General features: G+C 41.8%; 1 protein-coding gene across 5 annotated transcripts in view; it reads left to right on the top strand.

Annotated features, from left to right (window-relative positions):
* fhod3b (formin homology 2 domain containing 3b) overlaps positions 1–18,443 on the top strand; it is a 583,240-nt gene that overhangs the window by 452,093 nt on the left and 112,704 nt on the right. For 3 of the 5 annotated variants that reach the window (XM_048559318.2, XM_048559337.2, XM_048559328.2), the window contains 3 exons: positions 8,927–9,031; positions 9,471–9,902; positions 13,032–13,103. The exons of 1 other annotated variant lie outside the window; for it this stretch is intronic. In XM_048559318.2, coding sequence (XP_048415275.2) covers positions 8,927–9,031; positions 9,471–9,902; positions 13,032–13,103 — 609 coding nt within the window. The remainder of the gene's footprint in view (positions 1–8,926; positions 9,032–9,470; positions 9,903–13,031; positions 13,104–18,443) is intronic. One more of the 5 variants, XM_059652629.1, reaches the window with a different exon arrangement.

Genomic DNA, 18,443 nt, shown 5'->3' with positions numbered 1-18,443 from the left:
GTTCTGGTTTGTCATGACTTGTAGTGTTGTATTCCAGTTCATCACTTCCAATAGGGAAACCATTCAGTCTTTGAAATAGTGCTGTGAAGAGTACCAAGCCTGATCCCTCATGTCACAGGCATTGAGGTAAGATTGGGAGAAGAGGAAAGCAATTCAGTTTTGAAAAATAGCAATTAATATTGTGAGACGTCAGAGAACATGAAAACCAGATGCTGTGCGAGTGAACCGTAATAACATTGCAAGATTAGTTGGTAAATTCTTTCTTTTGAGTAAGAAGGATGTGAGTTCAGATCCACTCAAAAGTCTAGGTACTCAGTCCAGAATGGTGCTGAGGGAATCCGGCAGAGTCAAATGTGCCATCTTTCCGATTGTTCGTTAAGGCAAAGCCCCATTGGCTGTGTCTCAAGTAGATTCCAAAGTGCCTTGTCACAGTTTTGAAAAGCATGGGGGAGTTATCTCCAGTATCCTGACCTATTCTTTTCCCCAGTTGATTATCTGTTGAATTGCTGTTGGTGAAAGCTTGCTGTGCACAAATTGGCATGCTTCCTATTATACAACAGTGACTGCAATGCAGGAGTGCTCCATTGGTGTTAAGCGCTTGGGGTTTTGTGGTTGTATGTTGCGGGGGAGGAAGGAGGGGTGTGGGCTGAGGCTGGAGGGTATAAATAAAGGATACAAAATCATGCTCCTTATTTGTGAAATGCAATAATGCGTGCTAGAGACTATAAATTGCCGAAGCAGAAAGTGAGAGTTTGTTCCTCCTAGCTTGTGTTGTACTTCCTTAGAACCTGTAGCAGGCCTAGGCTGAAAATGTTAGCAAGTGGTTCGATGAAAATGGCAAGAAACTGGAAGGTGGTAGTCATTCCTCTGGACAGAGTGGATGTGTTCCACAAAGCAGTCACCCAGTCTGCATTTGGTCTCAGTAACATAAAGGAGATCACGTTGTGTGCTGCACCAAATAAAACACTGTTTCATCTGGAAGGTGTTTTTGGAACCGTCAACAGGTGAGGAGCAGGGTGATGAATGGGCAGGTGTCACACCCTCTGTGATTCAATGGGAAGGTGCCACGGGAGAGCGAGGGAGTGTTATGAGAGATGGTGGTGTTAATTGGGGTGTCACAAAGAGATTAGTTCCTGAGGAATACTGACAGTGGAAGGTAAGGGAAGATGTGTTTCATCAAGGTATCATGCTGGAGGTGTCAGAAATGATCTTTTGAATTCACAATGGTGAGGTGGAATATTCCATGTAACCCTCAATGGAATCAGCAAAAATGGGACCTGTGCAGATATCAATCGTGATGTGATTGGTTTCACTCTTAGACCTTTTAAAGAGTGAAGTTTTCTCTGATTCCTCATGTTTGATCTAGAAGCTGTGTCAATTCCTGGAAATCCACTGTGCGAGTGTTAAATCTAATGCAGATCCGTAATGATTCGGGGAGCTGACCTTTTTGGGACCTGAGCATATGAGTCAGTTGGGAGCCAGAGGCCTACGCTGCATGGGGGTAAAATTCACCTGGAGATTATTTTCCATAAACTGGCCAATTCGTGAACAGAGGCCAGGTTTGTCATATAATAATAAACTCCTGATGAATAAACTATCATGAATAAAGGACAAATCAGAAACTCTCTAACACTAATGGAACTGTTGCTTGACTAGTGGACAGTGAGAATATCCCATTGATAGAGATGCCCTGTCCCAAACTTCTTGAACTTTTACATTTAAAAATCCACTCTGCAGCTGGGTCATCCGCATTAGGCAGAACATCTCTGTGGGGTAGTCAATGAGCAGGGCCTTATGACCTAACTGGAGCACTCACTGCCCAGAGATAATGGGAACTGCAGATGCTGGAGAATCTAAGATCACAAAATCTGGAGCTGGATGAACACAGCAGGCCAAGCAGCATCTTAGGAGCACAAAAGCTGGCGTTTTGGGCCTAGACTCTTCATCAGAAAAGGGGGATGGGGAGGGGATTCTGAAATAAATAGGGAGAGAGGGGGAGGCAACTTGAAGATGGATAGGAGGAGAAGGTAGGTGGAGAGGAGAGTATAGGTGGGGAGGTAGGGAGGGGATAGGTCATCCGGGGAGGACGGACAGGTCAGGGGGGCGGGATTGAGGTTTGTAGACTGCATCCCAAAACCAGCCCAGCTTGCCCCCGCCCCCATAACCTGTTCTTCCTCTCACCTATCCCCTCCTCCCACTTCAAGCTGCACCTCCATTTCCTACCTACTAAGCTCATGCCGCCCCCTTGACCTGTCCGTCCTCCCCAGACCGACCTATCGCCTCCCTACCTCCCCACCTATACATTCCTCTCCACCTATCTTCTCCTCCTATCCATCTTCGATCTGCCTCCCCCTCTCTTCCTATTTATTTCAGAACCCTCTCCCCATCCCCCTTTTCTGATGAAGGGTCGAGGCCCTAAAATCAGCTGTTGTGCTGCTTGGCCTGTTGTGTTCACCCAGCTCCACACTCACTACCCAGTCTGCTGCAGGGAGAGCACCTCTAGACAGCCCACCTAGGTGCTTCAGGGGCCCAAACACCCTCTCCACAATGGCCCAGGGACGCGATAGAGCTGGCACTTTGATACGTGCTCTGGATTTTTGCCACCATCCTCTGATTTGTGAGTATAGTTACTACACCCTGCTGGTCACAACAGATTGCCTCTTTGAGAAACTTTGAACTGTGTCAACCAAAATTACAAGTTTACGATCACAATCAATTACCAATAGAATCCTGTGGTAGACTGTTCAATTGACTCTCCCTCATAACAAGGATGGCAAAATTCATTTGTTTCTTTATAACGCATATAAAGCAAGTACTATAGAGAGCCTCATGAAATATTAAGTTCATGTAATGTGTTTTCCCTTATGAGGCCATTTGTATTTTCCTTGGCTTTGCTGACGATGAGTCATCCTTGTCAGAGGAAAACCTCTCAGACCACTGTGAAACATCCACCTTAAGTCTTGATCAATCCATCTGTTTTTCAGTCCATCCTTTTTGATTGTAGAAATCAAGTCACACAGTGACAAAACGTCTTAGTCTTAACTCCTCTGCTTTTTAAAAAGCAATGTGTGGGCATATGAATGTAGCCGACTTGCGTCCAAGCATTCCTGAATTGACTTGCCCTGTGATTGCTTACACGAGTGCCAGACCCCATGCATTTGTATATGCATGACTGGTCCCAGTCCATCTGAATGCATGTAGAAATGGCAGTCTGATATTTGAATGTATATGCGTGGGCTGAAGGATCCGTTTCCATGCTGTATGACTCTATGACAACCCTACCTTTATGTTTGCATGTGAGCCAATTTATGGTATACAGACATTATCTGTTGACTGTTTGGCCTTTTGCCTATTTCAATTCACCAGTAATAACTTGTGCAACAACTATTCATTCTGAAACCAGAAGGCTGGACCTTAACTGTCAGTCATCGCTGCTAGGATTGCTGTGAAAGTTAATGAATATGTAGTTAGAATTGGAGTCAGATTCTTCAGAATACAGGGAGATGATCTATTACAGCACAGTCTTGCCGTCTATTTCCTCGTAGCATATTTTGGATTGGCTGCTTCTTTGGTTACATCTGTCTTGTGGCGTCTGGATTATTAAGGCCAAAAAGTCTCCCCCATGGTGAGATTTGATAAGTAGGCCTGCATAATGTGCTTCTAATTATGACCAGTCTCCATGGCACTTTGGCACTGACCAAAAATAATGGAGTGTGTGTGTCAGATTTCGTGCACTGTGCAGATATTTGTCTGCGGTCCATCGTAAGCAAATGTCCCTTGTGCTGCAGGCTAGCTGCAAACGAGGAACTTGGCATTCAGAATTATGTTTTTGCACAGTAATGTTCTTTATGATGAATGCTGAGAACAAACTTTTTCTTAAATTATATACACATCAGATAATTCACTTTCCTCCTCAAATGTGAGCCTCATGCTGAGGTGTAGTTCCCAGGCCACAGTACCTCAACAAATATCCATTTTTATTGCAAGACAGACCCTGAACACTAGTAGATGAGATATTAGTCTGTCAAATGTGTTGCAAGTGAACCAGAACTTGTGCATATCCAATATTCATAGATGGATGCAACCTGGAGTGCTAGGTAACTGTATTCTGAATGGTGTTGTAACCTGGTAACAGTGGACTTTTGGGTTTCCAGTAACCAGCACAGTTCTCTATGTTAAACTAATGTGATATTTTTTAATTATTTGAGGAAATTTTCTGACTTCCTGCTGTGAAGCAGCTGCCTCACTCTTTAGTGGGTATCGCCCAAAATGTGTGCCAGGGTGCCTGTGATTTTTGGCAGTACACATGATGTCTGCTACAGGTGAAGGGGTCTGGTGATAATGATATGTCGATCGTTAATATGCCTCCAGTATTTATATGTAGAAACTTGGCTGTGCAATGGCTGTCTTTCATTGTAAATTGAACAAAATGTATTGAGGGGACAATTTTGGGAGTGGATTACTTCCACTGAGATCTTGTAGTTAAAATTATATTTTTTTAAAAATCACTGGTCAATTTGAAGAGAGGTAGGGCACGGTGGCTCAGTGGTTAGCACTGCAGCCTCACAGCACCAGGGACCCAGGTTCAATTCCAGCCTCGGGCAAGTGTCTGTGTGGAGTTTGCACATTGCGACTGCATGGGTTTCCTCTGGGTGCTCCGGTTTCCTCCCACAGTCCAAAGATGTGCAGGCTAGGTGGATTGGCCATGCTAAATTGTCCACAGTGTTCAGGATTGTGTGGGTTATAGGGGAATGTATCTGGGTCTGGGTGGGATGTTTCAAGGGGCGGTGTGGACTTGTTGGGCCGAAGGGCCTGTTTCCACACTGTAGGGAATCTAATCTAATCTAAAATCATAAGTAACGCAAGCCTGAAGTTCTAATGCACACAGTTAGTCAATTTGAAACTTGGAAATCAAAATAACAATGGGCAAAACATTAAAAAGCTTACATGTGATTTTCTTTCCCAGAGTGCAGAGGCACTCTGGTATGAGGAAATAGCCCCAAAAATGAATCCTGAAAGTAGCACTTTGGGCCACCTTGGCTAACACCATGAAATATTGGCCTGCATTTATATTACACCCTTTCAGGATATCACGAAACACTTTGCAGCTAATGAAGACATGGGTGCAGAGTTTGCCTACTCTACAATAAATTTGCACACAGCTAGCTTTTTCTGAACAACTAATGCCCGGGCAATTGGTCTTAGCAATATTGATTAAAGTATAGATATTGGCTTTGAAGCCAGGGAAGTTCCCCTGTTGCCTTGGAAATAGTGCTGCATTCACCACAGCCAAGGGAGTTTTTGTGAATCAAATCCTATCACTGGAAAATTTTGAAATTGTGCTCTTTACACCAAGACCTGAGTCCATTGAGAAGAACCAACGTCCTAACTCCAACTCCTGAGAAACTCCGCTGTAAACTTCTAGTCCAAAAAACATGTACTAACCACTTTTCTATTTGCTGTCCCTCAGCAAATTCCGCATCCAAGGTGCCCCTGTCCCTTATTTCCGACAAACTTCAACCTTGTTCGCAAGTCATTTATTTGACACTTGTCTTTAGAAAGACCAGGTGTACCATGATATCATTACGCTCCTCAAAAAAAACTCAAGCCAGTTAGTAAAATACCATATGACCTCAGCAAACCTCTGCTGGATTTCTCTAATATATCGATATTATTGCCTCTTCATTTCTTTTGAATAATTATTTCCAGAAATTTCTGTGTAATACTATGAGCGGATCTGAGCCCCACACCTCAGGAAGAATATGTTGGCCATGGAGAAGTGTTACCTGATTGATACCCAGACTTTAGGGGTTAACTTCGAGGGAGAGCTAATACAAATTAGACCTGTTTTCTCTAGAATTTAGAAGATTACAGGGTGATTTGGTTGAAGTCTTCAAGACATGAACAGGAAAAGACAGAATAGATAAAGATAAACTATTTCCAGTGGTTGAAGATCATCGAGCTAGGGGCCATAGTCTAACAACAAGGACCAGATCATTCAACAGCGATGCCAGGAAACCACAAATAGTAGTCAATGCGAGATCAGTTAGTTTTAAATTTTGAAGTAGGCACATTTTTGTTAAGCAAAGGTATTTGAAGAAAATGGGCAAGATGCAAGTATATGGAGATAATGGGAACTGCAGATGCTGGAGAATCCAAGATAATAAAATGTGAGGCTGGATGAACACAGCAGGCCAAGCAGCATCTCAGGAGCACAAAAGCTGACGTTTCGGGCCTAGACCCTTCATCAGAGAGGGGGATGGGGAGAGGGAACTGGAATAAATAGGGAGAGAGGGGGAGGCAGACCGAAGATGGAGAGTAAAGAAGATAGGTGGAGAGAGTATAGGTGGGGAGGTAGGGAGGGATAGGTCAGTCCAGGGAAGACGGACAGGTCAAGGAGGTGGGATGAGGTTAGTAGGTAGGAAATGGAGGTGCGGCTTGAGATGGGAGGAAGGGATGGATGACAGGAAGAACAGGTTAGGGAGCAGAGACAGGCTGGGCTGGTTTTGGGATGCAGTGGGGGAAGGGGAGATTTTGAAGCTGGTGAAGTCCACATTGATACCAGTGGGCTGCAGGGTTCCCAAGCGGAATATGAGTTGCTGTTCCTGCAACCTTCGGGTGGCATCCTTGTGGCACTACAGGAGGCCCATGATGGACATGTCATCTGAAGAAAGGGAGGGGGAGTTAAAATGGTTCGCGACTGGGAGGTGCAGTTGTTTATTGCGAACCAAGCGGAGGTGTTCTGCAAAGCGGTCCCCAAGCCTCCGCTTGGTTTCCCCAATGTAGAGGAAGCCACACCGGGTACAATGGATACAGTATACCACATTGGCAGATATGCAGGTGAACCTCTGCTTAATATGGAAAGTCATCTTGGGGCCTGGGATGGGGGTGAGGGAGGAGGTGTGGGGGCAAGTGTAGCACTTCCTGCATTTGCAGGGGAAGGTGCCGGGTGTGGTGGGGTTGGAGGGCAGTGTGGAGCGAACAAGGGAGTCACGGAGAGAGTGGGCTCTCCGGAAGGCAGACAAGGGTGGGGAAGTTGTTGGTTAGTGTATTGTTACACACTTAACAAATGAAGGTGTAACATTTTAAATCTCTCTCGCCACACTTGAGAACAGAAAAGACAGGAAAATGATGATCAATTCATCGACAATTCCCACTGTCTCGTCCGTCACTGTTATTGAATGCATATTCTCCCATATGGGTGCATTATCAACATCAGGTACAGACAGTATGTCCAAAGCTGCCGCCTCATCCATGTTAAACTCCCAGTATCTGAACTGTCACCTGTTTCACCATAACCTGCAATGTTGCCCAGTACATTCTCGAATTGCAATAGCACAGGAAGAGTATTCAAGACCAGAGCTCTTGTCACTCCCCTCTCTGTTGGAGAGTAAACCCCACTCCTGCTAGTAAACTTATTTTTCCAAAAGAGAAAATGGGCTTAAATACGACATGAAATGTTATTGAGGACAGCCTTGAGGTCCTTAAGGCGAAGACCAGTGCAGTCTGAGGGCAGGGACCAGTGCTGTCTTGGGGCTGGCATGGGTTTGGTTGGAAGGGCTGTTATTCTAAACATCTTATTTCTTTATTTTTCGACGTTACTCCTTCTGATTTTTGTACTCAAGATGGCGTGAAGGTCTGTAATGTGGGACTTTTTATTTCTTCATTTTTCTACTTTTTTCCTAAGAATTTGTACTTAATCTGTACCTGGGGTATCTTTTGTATCTAAGATGGTGCCTTAAGCGGCATCTTGTAAACTTTCACAGTACTCGTGTGAGTACATGTAACAGTAGAGCTAAGTCTAATTCTAACTTTCCAAGCTGTATACTGCTCCCTAGACATCAGACAGATTTCTTTTTTAAAAACGGTACTCGAATTTCTAGGTTTTCCCTAAATGCAGTACTCCCGTTTTTATGCTTGATATATGCTACTCAGCCTCAGTACATAAATGACCCACTGGATCCTTGAAGGCTGATGCAAAAATCAGTGCACCTCATCCCTTGGAACCTCGCAACTATTAAACCAAAAAACTACAATCATTGGGGTCGGAATGAGATTGTTAGATTCCCTTTGTGAGCATCGTTACAACCACAGCTTCCAACTATCTGTTACCAGAAAGAGGCAATGCCTGCTGCCTATTGGCCATTCATTAGCATTTTGTTTCCATAGCCCTGCACAGAAACCAATACCAGCTTGGATTGCAGAGAAATTCCAGTACTTTATGTTGACCCTAGTGTTTTATTAGCTCTGTTATTGTAATTGCTTGTGTGAACTTGGATTGTTGAAATTGCAGAGCACAATTAAAAATGTTTTTGTCGTTTATGGAAATGAAAGGCTACAGCTGTTTTTATCATTCAATATTGACCAGTGAGCGATAAACGTAGGTTTTTATCCAAAGTGTGCAGACTAGATTAGAGACTGCAGCAGAGAAATTGCAAAGCTGTAACCTAATCTGAGGTTCATGTGGCACTTCAGCTGTTACTCTTGCGGATCATGATACTCGGGATTTCCTCAGTTTTAATTCGTGCCTTGTTACTTATTTTCTGTGATTATCCAATATGCTGTTGATGGCATATCAAAATGATCAAAGAAAGTTTACAACAACTTTGCATTAAATGGTAATGTTCGTAACAACATCAACTTATCCGTTACTCATGGCTCATTGTTCCATGCAAACTCTCACTAGGCTGATATTTATTTTCCTACAAACTTAATCAGTGTTTAACACTGTTAGGGTCATTGTTTAGAATACAATGCTCGTAGTTCCATCGCTCAGCGCTGTTTGAAGTGCCCCATGTTCCTTTCACATCATTGATGTTTACCTATGTGTGTCACTGTCATTCCGTCTGTCTTGATCTTTTTCACTTATTCGTTCTTAACTGTCTCTCTGCATCATTTTTTTCCTTCTGCCACATTCCACAAACAGAGACGAGGAATACGAAGAGGAAGAACCTGAAGAAGAGCAGCCAGTTACTGAATCTAATACTGAGGATGAGAGGGAAGATGATCCCTCTTGTCAGGGTCAGGAAAGGTATTAGGACTAAATTTGATGACTCCTATCAGATTTAACCTTGGAATTTGGTGTGTGTTTAAAAGCCAATAATTGTAACCATCTGGTGTGTAGATAGTTTAATTTTGTAAGTCCTTGTATCAAATGTTTTTGGGTAAAATTGCCTACCATAAAAGACCTCACTGGTAATATAAAGCAGTTAGATCTTGTGAGGCCTTCACAAAATGAAAGATTGTGACCTCCGGTATCATGTAATCTGATAGTTACAATTTCCTTAAGCTGCAAATAAAGCCAGATTAATTATGAAGTAACACAGATTGTACTTAAAATGTTTGCATTTTCCAAAGACTGCTTTAATGTTTTCAATTACATTTTAAATTCAGTTTTCAAGTATGCTTTTATTTTGGGCCTACTCTAATCTTTCCATCCTCCCTGTCTCTTCATCCCTTTCTCCTGCCAGTGAGTTGAAGCCAGATGCAGCAATTGAATATGCAGAAAGTAGTTTCCAGCGTTCAAAATATGTAGCGAGCTTTATCCCTGTGCCTGAAGGGGAAGGATCTTCCAGCCAGTTCCAGACTCCTGAACTTAACAACCTGCTGTCTAGCTGTTCTCCTAAGTCACCTAGTTCTCTCAGCAATTACCAACATCATTTGCAACCGTCATCGTTTTCTGCTTCATCATCATCACCATCATCATCTACTGTCATCCGTCAGTCACCAGCTGTTCCACAAAACAGTTCTCAAGATTCATCAGCAAACGTTACTCCAGCTTTGTCTCCAAGTGTTGAGAAGTTACCATATCTCATCCATACACCTTTCCATTTGTTTTCGTATGATCTGAGTGAAACTCCTAAAAGTGTCAAAGATAAAGAAGCAGAAATTAGGGACAGCAGGTAGATTGGTCTTTGTGTGTGTCTGTGTGCATGTTCTACTTGGCTGATTTTTTTTTAAAGTGTGTTTTTAAGTTGTACTAGCTTTCAGGCATGGCCTATGTGTTGTGTCAGTTTGTTAACTATCTGCCCTTCAGCCACACACACAGACAGATTTGTGTTTTCTCGGTACTTTGCAATTTCCACTGTATTAACCTCCCTCCCCACCTTTGTTTCATGACTGCTCCTTGAGTGCACATGCATCCCATACCTTTCAGAGGTAAGGGTGCAGACTCTGGAATTGATGGCACATAATGAAAAACAGTTTAAATTTCAGAGTACGCAAAGTTTCTGTTTCCAACAGGTGTTGACTTCCAAAAGAGGTGCAATCTTACCATTATCAGTAAAACAAATGAATAACTACATTCTGATCCCTCAATGAAACAGTGGGCATGTGTTTACAATACTGAGTAATATTCAAGAAGGAAAATCTATTAAATTAAAAAGTCCACAAACGCTAAGAATGTCAGATCACAAGTTATATCATTGACCCCATGTATAAAGGGAACAGAAGCTTGGATGACTCTTGGTGACCAGTGGTCAAAGAATTTGTTTTGGCATTTTACATCTATTTGAGATTATTATAGTTTAGGACTTTCAATACCTACAAACATGTTTTCCTACCTAAATCTTTAAGCCCTGAAAGGCTTTGAGATCTTTTCCTAACAAGTGGACGGTTTCAGTTGGGTTAAAATCAGCTTCACGCAGACTGTTTCTCGCACAGGAGAGGTTGCTTGATCTGTGGAATGTTTTCTAACTTTTCCCTATTTTGATTTCAGATTTCCAGCATTTTCATAGTTCTACATTTAGTACATAGAATTTGTATTACAAGTATGTAACATCCTCAAAACTAATTTTAAAAAGTTGATATTTGATATTCAAATTGTACCTCTCTTTAAACAACTGTTGATGATGATAAACTTTTAATGGTGCACAAAAGATTTACGAGGGTGTTGCCGGGGCTAGAGGGTTTGAGCGAAAGGAAGAGGTTGAATAGACTGGGGCTATTTTCCCTGGAACATCAGAGCCTGAGGGGTGACATTATACAAATTTATAACATCATGAGGGGTGTCGATAGGGTGGGTAGCCAAGGCCTTTTTTCCAGGTTTGGGAAGTCTAAAACTAGAGGGCATAGGTTAAAATGAGAGGGGAAAGATTTAGAAGGGACCTGAGGGGCACCCCTTTTTCATGCAGAGGGCAGTGCTTGTATGGAATGAGCTGCCAGAGGAAGTGGTGGAGGTTAGTACAGTTACAACATTGAAAAGGCATCTGGATGTCTATATGAATAAGAAGGGTTTTGAGGGATGTGGGCCAAATGCTGACAAGTCGGACTAGATTAATTCAGGATATCTGGCTGGCATGGATGTGTTGGACCAGAGAGTCTGTTTCTGTGCTGTACAGCTCCTGACTGTATGCTGGAAATCTGTTAGGGGGAATAAAAAGCTGGTGGTACTCAACTGAGCAGGCAGCATCTGTGAGAGAAATTAAATTTCAGAATGATGATCTTATATCAAAGCACACTTTGACAGGACCAGACTGATTTGATTTTGATCAGCTATGTAAATGTGACTTAATTTTCCCATTGTATGTATCCGCGACATTCCAAACAATCACATGATGTGAAAACCAAGTGAATATAGTATGATGCTGTCAAGTCATTCTGCCCAATGACTTTAATTAAATCTGCATAACTCTTTAGAAAAACTATTTTGCATCACAGCACATTAATATAGAAAATCAATTGTTTGGTTTCTTCATACCAAAGTAAGTTGTTCCTGCCCACCAGTAAAGTAAGTAACCTTCAGCAACTTAAATGAGAACTCTTGAAGAATCCTAAAGATGTTATTTGTGATGTTTGGTATGTCGATTCAGGCAGCATTAAATTCTAAATGTTTAAAATATCCTCAGCCCATTCAATATACTGCCCACTGTAATGTAGCTAACTGTAATTCAGAAACAGTGTGTCCTTGAGGTGTTGACAGCCTATCTGGGGTATTGCCCCTTTTAATGTTGGTAAAATGCAAAGTAAAATTTTCAATTTCTCAGTCTTGATGTTTGATGATTTGTATGGCTTTTCCTTCCAACATGACACTGAATGACAGACATCTGACGTTTGCCTTAATTGCAGTTTGTTCTTTGTTGATATATTTGAAGGTAGGAGGATGGAATCATTCTTTATAACAATGCTGAATGATCTCAAAAATGGAAAATCTCATGGTTAGCAAAACGATGACAAGCCAATCTTGATCATCATCCTGATTTTCCAGCAATTCAATCTTACAATGTATTCCTTCACGTTACAACTGAAAATCAGCGTTACAATTACGGATGGTCCTTGCCTGGCAGCTGGGTAAACAATTCCTAATATGACCACTTTTAAGTCTGCTGAAGGGATAAAAACAATTGAAAACACTCATAGCCCATCCATAATTGCCCTTAGAAGCCAACCTTTCGAACAACTTCAGTGCTTGTGGTATAGACACACTCATGGTATTACAATGGGCTTTCAGGATTTTGACCCAGCAACAGTGAAGGAACAGCAAAGTAAATTCCATATCAGGATAGTGTTGCTTTGAGGGGAACTTGCAAATTGTGACGTTCCGTGCACTTGCTACCCTTCCTCATTCACATGATAGAGGTGATAGTTTTCGAAGATGTTAGCAAAGCTAACTGTTGGTATCTTGTTTATGTATACAATGTCAAATGTTTTAGTGGTGGGGGGAGTAAATGTTTGAGGTGATAAGTCATGTGCCAATCAAGGAGGCTGTTTTTATCCTTCCTCAGTGGACTGAGACATCCCATTATCCTGCCTGAATCTAATCTCATTTAGTTTATACATTGTTTATGTATGACCCTTGTTCTATTATTCTATACCAAATCCAATATGGTAACTGATCCACTTGAGCCTTATTAATATGAAAGCCCAGGTCAATATTGAAATTGAGATCAAATTTATGGTTCGAAGGAGGCCTGAAGCAATGGAAAACAAATTACTTCACAACTATCCTTTGACATGCCTTGGTTTTATTGTTGTTCTACTGTTGAAATATCTTCTCTTTTATTCACTTCCAGCTTCTCTGTTTCTGTTTTCAGTCAGCTGGAATCTTCCTACATGAACAAATACACTGATACCTTTGAACCTTATACCTCCAGGTCTTCTAGTAGGTGGGTCATCAAAATATCTCTTCCTTTCATTTAAAAATTAACAGCATGTTGCAACCCGTTGGAGGCTACACAATCTACAGTGCTTCTCTCTGAATTTATAAAATTGTGTTTGAGTTGGGCTCCTAGGTTTGTACCAATGGATTTAATTGTCCATTATTGCAGTAAACTACTACCTTTTCGAATGATGTTCCCCTCAATAATATCGATGACCAGACAGTAGGCTGTTAACAGGGGCAACTTAGAATGGACATAGTTTTGTTTTGAGCATCAAACTTTTCTGTATGATTTGGAAGCAGACTTCAGAACACCTGGAGTAGTATTTTAATGCCTGTCTCACAATAATGCCTGTTGAGATTTCATGAATGCTAAAAGCTTCCAGCAGAAGATGCCTACTCAAAATGTTTGCAAATATGTGACTGAGGAAAAAAAAGTTCACTGATTTCTTGAAAGTAAGTGTAGGGCTTAGCATAACTCATGCTCTGAAACTGGAGTGGCCGTTTTTCTGCATTGTTTTAACTGCTATTTTTTTCAGCAGATAGAATCTGTAATTTTCATTTTGATCGGTTAGAGTTTCCTTGTCCTGGTGCTGTTGGAAATGATGGTGATGAAAGAAGTATTTTATACCTTGTACATAGCAGTCAGAGTCAATGAGAGTTTTGTGTATTTAGGAAGGGACAAAGGTCCATGGTCATGACTACTAACAAGTGTTGATGATGTTGGCATTAAGGTATCAATATGCATGATGGAAAATGGACATGTAGGAACAGAAGTAGCCTATTCAAGCCTTCGCATCTCAATTGCAATTAAGGTTGATTTTGTCAGATCTGCAACTTAATTCCATTTACCCATCTTGGTTCTGTTATTCTCAGTTTTGAAATTTTTAATTGACCTAAACTTTGCAGCTTTTTCTAGAGAGCAAGTGCCAGGTTTCCATTACTTGTGTGGAAAAAGTGCTGCCAAAATCACCTCTGAATGTCTTAACTCTAAAATTATAAGGTTGCAGCTGATTTGTCTGGATTGGCATCACCGGAGGAATATTTTTCTTCTGTCTATAATCCCTTGTCAACTCCTTGTGGTCATCTTGAATTACTGGTCCATGACATCATGCCTTTAATATTCTATATCCAGGGTACCTCAAGCCTCGCTTATTCAAAATGTCCTCCTAATTTAACACTTGCAGCCACTAAGCGTTCTGGTTAATCTGCACTGCTTTCTCCAAGCATAATATAATCATTCCAGTCACAGACAAATCAAAAAGGGATTATGTGTAGCACACTCTCCCTATTAACTAGTTGTAATCATCATCTCCTTAGACATATGAAGGTTCCCTACCAACTGATACAATCCCATTCACCCCTCTTCCAAAAATCAAGTTTGTGTCATTGTCAATAAGAGTTTCACTGGAACAATCCATGAGTCTACTGCCCTCTAGTGTGCCACAATTTCCGTTGTTGGATGAAGCACTTAGATAGTGCTATGATCATATTCTGTGCACTATTTAACCTTTAGCGGTCTATGATGTAATGTAACTTTCCAAAAGAGGGATATACGTCTAACATTGTCCTTAGCTGTACACTCTTCTTCATTTTTCCCATGCTGCAGATATGCACCTTGAAAATCCTATGTTCACTTTGCTCCCCTCCAATTTAGGGAGGTTCGTATGGGTGTAGATTGTCTAGGTGTCCGAAGCACATGCGTTGCTCCGGACAGCAATTTATTGTGTCCACTGCAAATCAAATTTCCTTTCAACTACTTCCCTTCCTGTTGAATCTTGTGGGTGAAGCTAGATTTTATAAAATACATTACTCCACCTCTGATGATTTATGGGGCTAGATTGAAGAGTGCAAAGTGAATGAAGCATCATTTCTTCCTCTACTTGCAGGTTACCTGATGGCAATGCCATCCAAAACTACCTTGGTCATTACGTTACATATACTTTTGATACTTAGAATAGCTTAGCTTCTGTTTAAACTCTTTGATCCTTGTCAGAATCCTACTGTGTAGAAAGAAAAGTGTGTTTACCAAGTTTTGGCAAACCATCAAGCCATTTGTTCAATCTGAGGGAAGTGTGTGGATCAGCTGTTCTTCACATCAAGTTATAAGAGTAGGCCATTCAGCCCATCAAGCCTCTCTGTCATTGTATACAAACATGGCTTTTGACCGTTTCAGTGCTTCTTAGCTATCCCTATAACCCTTTACATCATTGATAATCAAAAATTGTTCAACCCCTGCTTTCGACATACTCAGACTGAACTTCTATACCTCTAGGGGTAAAGAATCCAAAATAGGACAAATCCAAACTGGCCAATTAATACCTAGTGAATTTATTGTCAATCGTCAGTATGGCAGCTGTCATAAACAGTACTATCAAGTAGCTTTGAGTTCTGCATGGGCCACTTAACTCCTGACCTCATCAGATACTTAATTCATGCATGGATTGAATTCCAGAGGTGAGATAAGAATGACAGCACTTGACATCAAAACCACATTTAACTAAGGTGCCCTAACAACACTGCTAACAATGGAATCCAGCAGAAAACCCTCCACTAATGGTCGGGACACCTAGCACAAAAGAAAATGATTGTGATCGACAGAGGTCAATCATTTCAGTTCCAGAGCATCTTTGCAGGAATTCCTCAGGGTGGTGTCCTAAGGCCAATCATCTTCAGTTGCATCATCAAGGCCATTCCTTCTGTACTGCTAGAAGTAGGGCTATTCGTTGATGACTGACTCAGCAATATTCAGCAGCTTTCGCAGCTCTTCAGATACTGAAGCAGTGCATGCTCAAATGCAGCAATACCTGGACAATATCCAGGTGTGGCCTGATAAGTGACAAATAATATTTGTGCCACAGAAGTGTCAGACAATTTCCCATCTTCAATAAGAGAATCTAACCATTGGCCCTTGATATTCAATGGCATCACTTATCATTGACTGCCCGACTATCAACATTCCAGGAGACAGAGATACCATTGACCAGAAACCAAACTGGACTAGCCATATAACTAATATGGCTACAAGTATATGTCAGAAGCTAAGAATTTTCCAGAGATTAATTCACCATCTGATTCCCCAAAGCCTGTCTACCATCTGTAAGGCACAAGTCAGGAGTGCGATGAAATACTCCCCGTTTGCCTGGATTGATGCAGCTCCAACAACACTTGAGGCTTTTCACACCATACAGATCAAAGCAGCTAACTTGATTTGCGTCATATCCACAAACATTTTTTGCCACCACTGATGCTTAGAAGCAGCAGTGTGTACCATCCACGAGATGCGCTGCAGAAATTGACCAAGGTATCTTTAGACAGAACTTTCTAAACACTGATAACCAACATCTGGAGGAAAACGCTAGCAAATTCATGGGAACACTACTGCCTGCAAGTTCCCATCCAAGCCACTCACCATCCTGACTTGGAAATATATCACTCTTCTTTCAAAATTCTGGAACTCCCTAACAGTATGGGTCTGCCTACGCAGATGGACTGTGCAGTTCAAGGAGACAACTCACCGCCGTACTCGCGAAGGCAACTACAGACAGGTAATAAGTGTTGGCACAACCAGCAGTGTCTGCATCCTGAGAGTGAGGATAAAAGTGGAGGTTATCATCGATACTGCTGTCAAGAATCATATTCGCAAATGATTTTTGGAGCAGGAGTGGACCAATCAAGTCCTTCGTCTTTCTTGACTATTCAAAAAGACAATGGCTGCTAATCATTGACTCGGCAATAGTCTGCTCACTGATGTTTGGTTTGAGTTCCACCAGGGCCGTTCGTTTCCGTTTCATTTTAGTGTTGGTCTAAACAAGGACAAACGAGCTAAGTACCAGATTTCAATGAGAGTGATGTCAATGCACCATTTGATTGACTGAGGTATTGAGGAGCCCTAGCAAAATTGAAGTCATTAGAAACAGGTTGGGGGAGAAGATAACTCTCCACTGATCAGACTTCGGCTAGCACAAAGGAAGATGGTTGTTATTGGAGGCCTTTAAGTGCCTGGATGTTGATGCAGGAGCATTGTAGGAGAGTTCCCTAGGCCTGACTATTACCACTGCTTCACCTGTGACCACCAGCCCATCATGGGTACATTCTACATTCAATATCAATTGTGACTCCACAGATACTGAAGCAGCCTGTGCCTCTGTGCAAAAAGACCTAGATGGCATTTCAGCCTTGGGCTGATACATGGCAATGAACACTTGTATTACACAATTGTCAGCCAATGACCCTGTCCAAAAATGGGGAAGCATTTGCTAGTGACATTACAATTATTGAATCCTCAAACATCAATATCCCAGGATTACTGTTAACCAGGAACTGAACTGGACCATCCATGTAAATACTGAGGCTGCAAGAGTTGGTCGAAAGCTGAGAAATTTGAGGCAATACTCTCAATTTGATAGAATACTCTCAGCTTGTCTAGATTAGTGTAGCTTCAGAAAAACTAGATGCTGTCCACCACTCAAACTTAATTAGCAGCCTATTCACCATCTTAAACACCCACTGCATCCATAAGTGGCAGCAGCATTTACCATTCAAAAGAGGCATTTCAGCAGCTCCCCACATTATCTTTGGCATGTGCTTCCAGACCATGATGTCTCACAGAGAAGGACAGTAGCTGCAGATGCATGGGCACATCACCAAGTGCAAGTTCCCCTCTGAGCCACTCACCTTCAAGACTTCGAGCTGTATTGCTGTCTTTTTCACTATTACTGGATCAAAATCTTTGACTTCCCTTCCTTATGGCACTGTGCGATCCCTACGTTCCAGATTGCAGCTCTTCATGTGTACTATACTCTTCCGAGAACCGGGTATTCCTTTCCCAGCATTAAAATATTTCATTTATAACAAACAAGACAAATGTCTTTGGAAACAATATACGATAGACCTTGAACTCTTAGTACCCTAGCTTTGTATTTACAAATACCTACTTTTACACACAGTATCTTTGTACTCAGGCCTGTTATACCATCATTTTGTGCACCCTTTTCCTGCGTCTCAACCCTATCATCATATTGACCTAATGAAGTAAGGCCTTGTAATGGTAATGTAACTGTGAACTGTAGAAATTGATAGGAGTTTCCATTCTGCAGCAATTAGCTACGCTGTGCAAATATAGCTTCAGTATGCTTTCTGCAAAAGCAATGAAGTGTAGGGGTTGAAATGTGACTCCATACCTTGTGCACATAAGATCCATAATTTGAGTTAGCCTCTATTGGCTGGGTCAAAAAACTAGCTTGAGATGCCAAGGAGAAATCTTCCTGCTGATGTTTGCCTTCAAATTGCGGGATAGATCGTTGGGAGCGATGGGGCTCATGTTTATTAAACAAGCCAAGATGCT

This window comes from Stegostoma tigrinum, chromosome 2 (assembly GCF_030684315.1).
Source record: "Stegostoma tigrinum isolate sSteTig4 chromosome 2, sSteTig4.hap1, whole genome shotgun sequence".
Lineage (NCBI taxonomy): Eukaryota > Metazoa > Chordata > Chondrichthyes > Orectolobiformes > Stegostomatidae > Stegostoma > Stegostoma tigrinum.
The sequence above is the reverse complement of the archived record's forward strand: the minus strand, read 5'-3'. Positions and strand labels throughout refer to the sequence as shown.